The 12492-nt window shown below is 46.1% G+C and overlaps 1 protein-coding gene across 1 annotated transcript in view; it reads right to left on the reverse strand.

Annotated features, from left to right (window-relative positions):
- The window catches only part of LOC146822734 (zinc finger BED domain-containing protein 5-like), a 52855-nt gene extending 40651 nt beyond the window's left edge, over positions 1-12204 (reverse strand). Inside the window, exon 1 of the mRNA XM_085606288.1 lies at positions 12190-12204. Coding sequence (XP_085462414.1) covers positions 12190-12204 — 15 coding nt within the window. The remainder of the gene's footprint in view (positions 1-12189) is intronic.
- Between the last annotated feature and the right edge of the window lie 288 nt (positions 12205-12492).

The following is a 12492-nucleotide window of genomic DNA, read 5'->3' on the forward strand; positions in this document are numbered from 1 at the left end:
ATTCAAGGGTAGTGCAATAGATCACCAAGTTTGTCCCCTAGTGATATATCGTACCGTGTTATACTGCGGTAAATTAGCGGGACACTTTGGTACAGAGCAATAACAAGCCAGAGTATAACTGGCTAATTTCTGCCTTTACAGATTTAAAAGGCAACCATAATGCTTTTAGTAGACTTTTGGATTGTTGTAGCGTATGGCCTTAAACATAGGTTAGTAGTAGGTTTTATTTTGTTCCAGCCTATTACCAATTTGTTAAAGAGTAAATATTGATGGCACTTTTTCTATAATGTTCAATATATTTATTTGAACAGTTTATGCAGTACTGCGGTAATATCTAGCAAGTGCCATGATTTTTACAAAATATACAACTTTTTGTAATTTGTTTAAGCAATGCTGTAATTTGTAGGTATTACCACGGTAATGCGTAAACTTTTTTGACATAATCAAATATGTAAAAAATTGTAAAGACACTATAGTCCACTACATTTGTGAAATGTAGTGTATTACAGTGTTTTTTTCATTTTTTTACATATTTGATTTTTTTAAAATTATTTTTCAAGGTACCACAGTACTAACTTGGTAGTACCTTGGTACTCTGCAACATTTTTCTAAATATATAGAAACTTAAAATTATATTTCCCTACCTATTATCACTTACGTTAAGTGGTAATAGTTAGGGGGAACATATGAAACCTAATACTTACCCATATTTAGGGCCCTAAGCTAAAGCACTGGCAAGGTGGCCTTAAAACAACAGGACTGTCTGCAATTTGAGTGAAGACAGTGTAGTATTTATGTTTCATACTTGTCATAGTTCGTATTGTACAGCATCATTTAGTTTCAGCTTCATCTAATGTACTGCTGTGTGTTGTAATGGAATTCCTCTTAGGGATTCAATTCTTGTGTAACCTAGGCACCATGAAATGTGATGTTTTGAAAAGAGCGGTTGATTGAGTGTCTAGTGGAGGAGCTTGTACTGTGGCTCCTCAACTGTGTAGCCTTCCTACAATAAAACTCGATAAGTAATCTCCGCCCACCTCCGGGAACTTACTTCATATTTGTGGCAACGAGGGCACAGCAGTTAAGTTGTTCAGCTGCCAAGAGTATGAAGATGATGGCACCTCCCCCTTACACCCATCGAGTGTCCTGAGGGACAATTGTTTAAAATTGGTATGAATGTCATGGGACCTTATGACCCTCTGCCTGGAGGTTGCAGGTATATTTTTGTCCTCATGGGTTACCTCTTCAAATTGCCTGAGGTCATGATGGTAAGGGAGCCCAATGCCAGTAATGTTCTAAAACTCCTTAATGAAGTTTTCATGAGGGAGGGGTTTCCTGAGGTGCTCATTACAGACAACGGTACACAATTTGTGAGCAGCGAGAAGCATGTTTTCCTTGAATCTTGTGGGATTACTCATCTCAAGAGCTCCTTATATCATCCACAAATAAATGGCCTTGTAGAAAGGATGACGAGAGTAGTGGGCGAGTGCATGAAGTGGGCAAAGGTGGTGTAATCATGATGTGTGTAATGCTTTGAATAGCATGGAATGGTTCAACAGAACAAAACCCCATTCATCTACTAAGGTGACTCCTTTTGAGCCACTGAGGGGACAAAAGGCATACACTACTTTCAGGCCAGGTTGGATGTCCAAGTGTCTTAAAACTGATTCTGATGTCAAACAGTTTATGTCCATTGTGAGGGAGAACATGTCTCAGTCACGAGAGGAAAAAAAAGTGGCATGATAAGATAGTGGATGCAAACCTCGTTTCATTGGTCTCTCGAGACATTATCAGGATCAAGTCTCCTGTACATGTCAAGAAGGTAAAAGCAAGTTTGGTAAATCTGTCACTGTTCTTACCATCAAGGGCAATTCTGTTCAGGTGGATGGAGGGCATTGGTTGAAACTATTCTAAAACTGTCAAAGTTAAACCCAGTTCTGACCATGTGGTGGTGAAGGACAGTGCTGTTATGCAACGAAACATGGGGATGAAGGATGAGGATTCGGGTGTACCCCGGTGTGTGCTTCCAAGAGTTAGGATTATTTCGAGTCGATTCCGTGTTTAGTTATCTGGTTACCTTTTGCTTTTGCTTTATTATTTTATTTTGTTTTGAGAAGAAGGGGAGATATGTAGTGTTTATTTTCTGTACTTGTAATATTTTGCATTGTACAGCACTGTTTAGTTTCAGCTTTATCTAATGTACTTCTGTGTGATGTAATGGATTCTACTTCTGTGTAACCTAGGCAGCATGGAATTTGATGTTTTGAAAAGTGCGGTAGATTGTGTGTCTAGCGGAGGAGCTTGTACTGCGGGATCTCAAACGTGTAGCCTTTCTACAATAAAACTTGTGAAGTAATCTCCACCCGCCTCCGAGTACTTACTTCATATAGTCATTATCCGGTCAGATAATGACTTGTCATCGCTATCTACCTCTGTACTACCTCTGTACTACCTAAAAACTACTGCACCAATGGATATTACTATGTTTAAAATGCTAATAACTCTAAAAGTACCAACTGTTTTTAGTCAAAACCTCAGAAACAATAATCTGCACTCCATAATCTCAAATCCTGCCAAATTTCAGCTAGATCCGACTGACTGTTTTTGCGCTACTTCAAATATAAAATGTCTATGTAAAATGCATTAGAGTGCAAGTGTGTTTTTGGACTCTCCTCTTTTCTTTGCAACCCCTTGACCAAATGTAGCAAAACTTTCAATCCTCTACCAATGTTACAGTTGAAATAGGTCTTCAAAATTGCTCTTGGCCCTATAAAACGCAAGATGCGTCGACTGCGCAGCGTGCGTGCGCAGGTTGCGCGCCAAAGGCAAGCCCGTCTGCGCCCATCGGCACCCGGAGCGCGACCAGCACCAGAACCCCTGCATCTTTTATTAAAATGAATTCCCGGAATGAACTGCTTGGTTTCAACACCGGTGAGTGTTTCAACCCCACTTTACTGATAGATAGAGATATCTATAACTTAAGAGGATGCAATGCCTGTGGCTTGGGGATCCTTGACAAACCTGTAAAAAGTTGTCTGCACACAGAAACTGGGAACAGAGAGCTGCAGGCCTGGAATATGGTCAATAATATTCCCTTTAGCAGGGGATCACAAGGGCAGGAGATAGTCAAAGATATACCCTTTCAGAACTACATGCACCAACACAGGAACATTCCACGTTCTAGCGCCGAGTCAATCAGTGGCATCCTACTAAACGCCAGATCAATGAGCAAACACAAATATGACCTAGAATGTTTGATCCAAGTTGCAAACCCGGATCTTCTGTTTCTCACGGAAACCTGGGCCAATGCGGCATCAGAACCGGATTGGAACGCAGCAGTTCCACCAGGCTACCTAGTTGCACATGTGGGTAGGGTCGAAATGAAAGGTGGAGGGATAGCCATTATATATCGATCTTCCTTCACAGTTTGGATCCTGCCACAATCATCGTTACAGGCCGAGGCACTGTCTTTTAGTATTAGAAACAATAATTTGGAATTTTTTCAGGTACTACTAATTTATCGGCCACCAGGGGCGAGATCGCCTTTCTCTAGTTCACTCCAGACATTTTTGTAGTCCTGCTTGGATACCCCAACATTTACGGTATTGGGGGATTTTAGTTTCCATTTGGAAGCCAACAATAACTCTGATACATCTCACTTGATAGACAATCTTGCAAGCTTTGGTCTGAGGCAGATTGTAGCAGAGCTGACACACTCAGCAGGTCACTCGCTGGACGGTATCTTTACCAACAATGAACATCTCAAGATAGTTAGCGTGCAACCTCTATCGTGGTCGGATCATTCCACAATACATTTTTCCCTAAAGATCTCTCTAACTACTAGGGGGCGTCCGGAAAGGTCAGGCATATTTAAATCACGCCCTTGGAAATCCATCCAAAAGAGTGATCTGGTAACTGCCCTGGAGAAGAATCCCCCGGCGGTGACCTCTGACTCTAACACCTCAGCCAGAAATTTTGAAAGCTGGCTCAGTTCAGCAGTAAACACGCTTACCCCGGAAACCACTAAACACCTCTGTAACAAATGTGTTACTTCACCTTGGTATTCAACTGAGCTCCGGCAAATTAAAGTAATCTGTAGACGTAGGGAGCGTATTTGGAGATCAGACTATAGTGCTGATCATAAAAAAAACTATTATAGCTCCTTAGAAGAATATAAGGCAGCTATAAAACACGCCAAATCGTCTACTTTACTGCAAATATCCCGGAGGCAAAGAACTCCTCCAAGGACTGTGACGGCGCTATCAAAATGTCCGTGTGACAGAGTATTTTCGCCGGACCAAAATTTTGGGGAACAAATGGGCGTTTTTTTTCAAAACAAAGTTCAAATGGTCTATGATGGGCTAGCTACTGCAGGATGTGTTCCGGAAATGAACAGTGCAGATTCTTTGGATAACCTGACATCACTGCATAGGTTGTCACGTTTTTCCGCTCTGGAGGCGGATAAAGTTGCCAACCTGCTGTTACATACCAAGTCGGGCTCACCTCTGGACCCGTGCCCCCCTTATATATTACACCTGATATCTGAAGAAGTTAGTTCCTCCCTGAACCCCCTACTAAATGAGATCACTAGTTCTGGGGAATTTCCATCTTCTTGGAAAAAGGCATGTATTAGGCACATTTAAAAAGCCTCCTTAGACCCCTTAGAGGCAAAACATTATCTCCCAATCTCCTGCCTTCCATCTAGAACTGACAGAATACCTGGATAGCAATAACATTCTTGACTCCACTCAATATGGTTTCCGTTCCCGGCATTCCACTGAGTCAGTTTAATCATGGCTACAGAAGAGATCCGTAAAGTGATGGACGGGGGAGGCAGAGCTGCACTCATCCTGCTCGATCTGACCGCAGCTTTTGATACCGTAAATCATGTGGTATTGCTGCGGCGATTGAGGGAAGCAGGTTTTGAAGATGTGGCTCTGACCCAACTTATATCATTCTTAACATCACAAGAACAACTGATCCATTGGAATGGCCTGCAATCGGGAATCTTTCACCTCCATTGTGGAGTCCCACCGGGTTTGGCCTTGTCCCGACACTATTTAATTTATATGTCAGAACATTGGCACGAGTAATTAAAGAACATGGCATCATGTTGGTGTCGTACGCTGACGATACTCAACTAGTGGTATCAGTGACACAAAGTGTGGGGCTAACAGCGGACAGGTTTCGTAATTGCCTCACAGATGTGATGACATGGATGAACTTGAACTTTTTAAAGATTAACACTGAAAAAAACGAGGCCCTAGAGTTTGGTCAAGGCCAGGAACCTTGGATTTGTGCTTCACAAAGACTTCAAACTTGCCTCGCAAAAAAATCAAGTTTCCTCAATGTTATTTCACATTTAAAAGTCCTGCGGAAAATCTTGCCATTTTTTCCTTTGTCAGTTAGGAAAACAGTGGTTGGAGCTCTGGTTTTGTCTAGAGTCAACTATTGTAATGCCATGTATTTACGGGTTGACAAGGGACAGATCACAAAACTTCAATCGCTTCAGAATGCAGCGGCTCGGGTTCTGCTTGGTTTACCTAAATACCACCCCACATCAGCGGCGATTGAGCAGCTACATTGGCTTCCAGTCCGTCAGAGAGTGAATTTTAAAACCCTATGCCTACTGCCTAAGGCTATATACGGAGGAGGGGCTATGGATATTCAAACCCTGTTTTCTGTATACCAGCCCCAACACTGTCTCAGGTCTGCCAACACAGGATTGGTATGTGTTCCTAGAATAAAAAGAGCTAGATGGGGAGGAAAGGGTTTCTCTTACCAAGCATCCATCTTATGGAACTCCCTCCCCGTGACAATCAGGTTAGAATCCAACAGGGCCTCATCCAGGAAACTGATAAAGACCTGGCTCTTTTCAAGGTCTTAAAGATCTATTAGCTCCCTGCTCACACTCACCCAGCGCCAAGACGCCTCGGCAAAAGTGCGCTTTATAAGCTCCTCAGTCAGTCAGTCAGTCAGTCAAAGGTTTTGCAGAGATTCATCAAATGGGTACAAAGTTGTTAAGGGGCAAATATCTGAGGAATTCCTATCTCTGGGTAACCATAACTATAACTACAGAGTGGCTATATTGGTATTACAGTACCATTATTAGGCCATGTGTGCTGTTAGACATATTCCGGCTTTTAACTGAAGAATTTTACTACTGTTCTGTGTCCTTTTTGGCTATAGTATCTTTAGAACTACAGTTCGTGAACGGCAATGGGCTTATTCCTTTGTGGGAGGGTGCCTGTCCCTCACTACACCCTTCTAACCGTCCCTAAACCCATCCTTAATCCTCCCTAAACTCCTGTTATTTAGTAGTAAGTATACAATATTATTAAGGCTCTCCCCCTTATCCATCCCACATTTACTGCTAAGGGGTCTATTCCAATCCGGGTCAGACAGCCCTCGACAGCCCTCCGAGAGCTGTCCGTAGCCTCACCTTGCGAGCGACTCGTACCGGGAGCCGGTCCGTCCGGGCGATGAAGTACGATGCGCAAAACTGAGAAAATTCCGTTCAACACGTAGGCTGCGATTCCAGCAGCAATTCCCGTACGAGCCGTACCTCCGAAGGCCGATTCGAGTCGCCCGGAAGCAGTTCCTACAGCAGTTTCCAGCCGGACAAGTACGATGCGCAAATCCTACGCACCGGACAGGTCGCTACTAGCAGCATGTCACAGCATCTGGGAGAGCTGCATATCAGGTACGATTTGCGCCACAACACGATCCACGGCTACGAGACGGACCAATTCTCAATGTGTACCAGACGGAGCAACGAGCAGCAAGTACGAGACGAACCAAAGATGAATCACATCGCGCAGGTCATCCCAGAACTGTACATCTATGACCGGATTAGGAACAGACACGCACAATATTATTAAGGCTCTCCCCCTTATCCATCCCACATTTACTGCTAAGGGGTCTATTCCAATCCGGGTCAGACAGCCCTCGACAGCCCTCCGAGAGCTGTCCGTAGCCTCACCTTGCGAGCGACTCGTACCGGGAGCCGGTCCGTCCGGGCGATGAAGTACGATGCGCAAAACTGAGAAAATTCCGTTCAACACGTAGGCTGCGATTCCAGCAGCAATTCCCGTACGAGCCGTACCTCCGAATGCCGATTCGAGTCGCCCGGAAGCAGTTCCTACAGCAGTTTCCAGCCGGACAAGTACGATGCGCAAATCCTACGCACCGGACAGGTCGCTACTAGCAGCATGTCACAGCATCTGGGAGAGCTGCATATCAGGTACGATTTGCGCCACAACACGATCCACGGCTACGAGACGGACCAATTCTCAATGTGTACCAGACGGAGCAACGAGCAGCAAGTACGAGACGAACCAAAGATGAATCACATCGCGCAGGTCATCCCAGAACTGTACATCTATGACCGGATTAGGAACAGACACGCACAATGCAAACGGTAAGTCAGACACCCCCACAAATTAACGTCACACAAATGCAAAATGCTACATACACATGGGGGGGGGTGACATCCCTTCCACCAGCAACAGCAAAACCACAGGGATAGAATGGTCCTCACTACCAGCAGTCACCACACCTGGGGGGGTGCCCATCACCACTACCAGTCACAACCATAGGGGGCTGTGTGGCCTGCACCACTACCCACAACTCATAGGGGCTGTATGTCCTGCCCCACTACCCTCCCCACTCATAGGGGGCTATATGTCCTGCACCACTACCCTTTCCACTCATAGGGGGCTGTATGTCCTGCACCCCATCCCCTCCCCACTCATAGGGGGCTGTATGTCCTGCACCACTACCCTCCCCACTCATAGGGGGTTGTATGTCCTGCACCACTACCCACAACTCATAGGGGGCTGTATGTCCTGCACCACTACCCTACCCACTCATAGGGGGCTGTACGTCCTGCACCACTACCCACAGCTCATAGGGGGCTGTATGTCCTGCACCACTACCCTCCCCACTCATAGGGGGCTATATGTCCTGCACCACTACCCTCCCCACTCATAGGGGGACTGTATGTCCTGCACCACTACCCTCCCCACTCATAGGGGGCTGTATGTCCTGCACCACTACCCTCCCCACTCATAGGGGGCTGTATGTCCTGCACCCCAACCCTCCCCACTCATAAGGGGCTGTATGTCCTGCACCACTACCCTCCCCACTCATAGGGGGCTGCATGTCCTGCACCCCAACCCTCCCCACTCATAGGGGGCTGTATGTCCTGCACCAATACCCTCTCCACTCATAGGGGGCTGTATGTCCTGCACCACTACCCACAACTCATAGGGGGCTGTATGTTCTGCACCACTACCATCCCCACTTATAGGGGGCTGCATGTCCTGCACCCCAACCCTCCCCACTCATAGGGAGCTGTATGTCCTGCACCACTACCCTCTCCACTCATAGGGGGCTGTATGTCCTGCACCACTACCCACAACTCATAGGGGGCTGTATGTTCTGCACCACTACCCTCCCCACGCATGGGGGCTGTATGTCCTGCACCACTACCTACAACTCATAGGGGGCTGTATGCCCTGCACCACTACCCTCCCCACTCATAGGGGGCTGTATGTCCTGCACCACTACCCTCCCCACTCATAGGGGGCTGTATGTCCTGCACCACTACCCTCCCCACTCATAGGGGGGCTGTATGTCCTGCACCACTACCCTCCCCACTCATAGGGGGCTGTATGTCCTGCACCACTACCCACAACTCATAGGGGGCTGTATGTCCTGCACCACTACCCACAACTCATAGGGGGCTGTATGTCCTGCACCACTATCCACAACTCATAGGGGGCTGTATGTCCTGCGCCCCAACCCTCCCCATTCATAGGGGGCTGTATGTCCTGCACCACTACCCACAACTCATAGGGGGCTGTATGTCCTGCACCACTACCCTTCCCACTCATAGGGGGCTGTATGTCCTGCACCACTACCCTCCCCACTCATAGGGGGCTGTATGTCCTGCACCACTACCCTCCCCACTCATAGGGGGGCTGTATGTCCTGTACCACTACCCTCCCCACTCATAGGGGCCTGTATGTCCTGCACCACTACCCACAACTCATAGGGGGCTGCATGTCCTGCACCGCACCACTACCCACAACTCATAGGGGGCTGTATGTCATGCACTACTACCCACAACTCATAGGGGGCTGTATGTCCTGCACCACTACCTTCCCCACTCTTAGGGGGCTGTATGTCCTGGACCACTACCCACAACTCATAGGGGACTGTATGTCCTGCACCCTATCCCTCCCCACTCATAGGGGGCTGTATGTCCTGCACCACTACCCACAACTCATAGGGGACTGTATGTCCTGCACCCCAACCCTCCCCACTCATAGGTTGACCGAGGAAACCATCCCCCTAACATCTTGCAAGATTATATGTTTGTGTGTGCAAAATGGCCACAACACACATCCTGACAGTGAACATACAATGTGACTCACATCACATGTCTGCCCAAAAGGTTGTTGTGGGGTTACAAAAACACAATTTCTGGGATCATTGTGGTAATGGGGTCTAAACCCCACATCACTACAGTGAGCAAAAGGTGAGTGTGGACATAAGAATAGAAGCTCACCAGACCAGCATTTGTGATGACTGGACCCAACACCACAACCAATGTGGTGGTTGTGTCACATACAAACATAGATATGAGAGGCAAAGAATGCTGTGTATCACAAGAACTCCCTTTGCCATGTGCAGACAAGCATTGGCCATGACCACTGACAATGCCAACAGTGTGCAATTAGACTATGTGAAAAGTGAGCATCATGATGCATACACATATATCTCTACGAACAGACACACTAACTGCGGAATCCTGTGGAGACTAGCGATGTTAGGTGACAAAGTCACAGACCATGGCAGCAATGGGACATACCAAACATGATCAATGTGCAGGATGATAAGCTACAAGAAACATGGACACTAGGGACAAATCCCCAAACAACATCCCCCCACTGGAACTCTAAAGTCACACTAATGCAGAGGATCAGATGCACAAACACAGACTGTCAGCCACACACTACATATCATACACAACACATGTGTGTGTCACAGTGTCCCCAGGCTAGTGCACAACACATGACGGTGGGCTGAACTACAATGACACACATGTGTTCACAGTGCCATACAAAAGTAAGTCTTTGACTGGGCACACCTTTGGGGGCAAGCAGGCATTGTCAGGTAAGCAGGATAACAAAGGATTCATGTGACACACTGCACAGCATGCGGCACATCGGCATTACGTGAAACTACACAATTCATTCTGAACCCTACCACACACCTACACTAATGTTGAACCGAAGGAGAGCCACAACGAACAAATGTTGACACCTTCCAACCTAGCAGCAATGATGCTGATGATAGGGAGTAGTCACATACACATACACTGACAGTTACCACATATGGAACACAACATGATGTTGGTAACCAATGTTACCTCTAATTTTTTTCCTCTGTGTGCGGCAATGTAGGGTCTCTTTGCGCTGCAGCCATGGCTATGTGCACCAGGAACCAGACCGCACAGGTGTGCAGCGCCAAATATCACTCCAAACTTTTGCTTGAAAAACCAATCACACCGCAGCCCAGCTCTGTTAAGAAGAGAAATTGTATTCCTCTGTCTGATGTAACATTTCCTATACATTTATTTCCACACTATGATTCAGTGTCTCTGTGTGATGTGTATGCAGTGTAAAGTGCTTAACACCAAGAGATAAAGGTTGCACTACATAGCATGATCTAAGGAAGCCAAAAAGATATAAGCAAAAGCATAATAATTAGGTATAACAGTGAGAGCTAAAGGTTGCATTACATAGCATGATCTAAGGAAGCAAGACATACAGGCAATCCTCAGAAGGCGGAACGATGCACCAAACAGTCAAATATCAAATGGCATGAACTGAGAGAAATACTCTTCTGAGCGGAGCCAAAGGACCCTATGAATATATTACAGAACTGGTAACAATAGGTATGTAGAAAGCTGTGCTGTTTAGCCGTACCTACAATAATTGTAAGTGAATGGGTCTTTAGTTGAGTATTCGTTGGATCACACCAGCAATGCAGCCATTTACAATGTGCTGGGAAGGAAGAAGGGCCCAACGGAAAGCAGAACAGGTAGCCTAAGTCAATCCAACCTCTTAAGTCTTGACAGCCCCAAAAAAACAATCTCTCAAACTCTTGAAAAACCATCTGCTTCGATAACTGGACTATAAACAGTAACTACAGTAAGAACAGAAAGTGTAACAGCAGCAAGTGGTCCCATCCCCTAGCGAGGTTTGACTAACTACCACTTTCTGGAGGGAGGGCAGATGGTCCTCACTCTCTGCTTTGCTACAGGGCATTCTAGCCAGAACATTCTGCATTGTCTTGTCCGAAATTATGTACCTCACAGCTACTTTACCGCCCCCAAATGTTACAGGAAGCAAATTATCCACATTTACTGCACCAGTCGTAGTATTTAACATGTTGTGAAAAGCCAAAAAGCGACACCTGACACCATACAAAATAAGTAAAATAATAATTCAGAAGAGAAACTAAACAAGATAAAATTATTATAACAACACGTTAATGATAAGCATTAAAGTTGCTTCCCGTTAAGTCTCCTCACTACCAGATGGATAGCGAAGGATCGGCTCATTAATCTTTACCCAGCAAGCAAAAGAAAGAGCTTTTTCAAACAGTAGCTATGGATCAGACGTCTGTATCTGGGTCAAAGTAGGGATTTCCTTGGGAGATGCCTCATTGCCCAGGGGAACCAAGTGCATATATTCACTCTACACATGAAACTGATAACCTCTGGGCAGCGGGGTGATTGTGTGACTTAGCTAAAGTTTTCAGGTTAATTGTAGCGCCTGTCAGGAGCTGCAGGTAACAAGAAAACTTTAACAAAGTCACACTCTGACCCCGCAGCCCAGCTCTGTTAAGAGGAGAAATTCAGCAAGTCTACAAACACTACCTGAGCTTTACACGCTGTGTTTGTAGACTTGAGAATTTCTTTTGTTATAAAAGCGCTGCTGTGGGCAGATTGTGAGCTTTTGTTTAACGTATTCATGTTAAGCGCAGCTCGTGACAGGCGCTGCAATTAACATGAATACTAAAACAAAAACACACAATATGCCCCGCAGCGAGCTCTAGCTATACAAGAATAAAACAAGTGCCCTCCATAATCCCCCAGGCAGCCGAAAGACTTACCTGCAGCTTCCTCATCGTCTTTTCAAATTAGTCTTTTCCGCCCAGGAAATACCCGTTTTTCAAGCACGCTCGCTTTATTAAAAGCAGCGGCGCGAATGCTCTTATGGAATCATGTGCTGTGTGTATGCGTGCTCCACACACAGCACTGCGCGCTCATGGCAACAGAGGTGCGCGCGCCCATATGCGCAGCTTATTGGGAACTGTGTTGGTAACACATAAGTGCCAATGGGAATCCAGAATGTGTCCCACGTGCGTTGGGCAACATCCCTGGGATTTACAACTGAAACAGCCAGGGATGGCACC

This window comes from Triturus cristatus, chromosome 5_2 (genome assembly GCF_964204655.1).
Source record: "Triturus cristatus chromosome 5_2, aTriCri1.1, whole genome shotgun sequence".
NCBI lineage: Eukaryota > Metazoa > Chordata > Amphibia > Caudata > Salamandridae > Triturus > Triturus cristatus.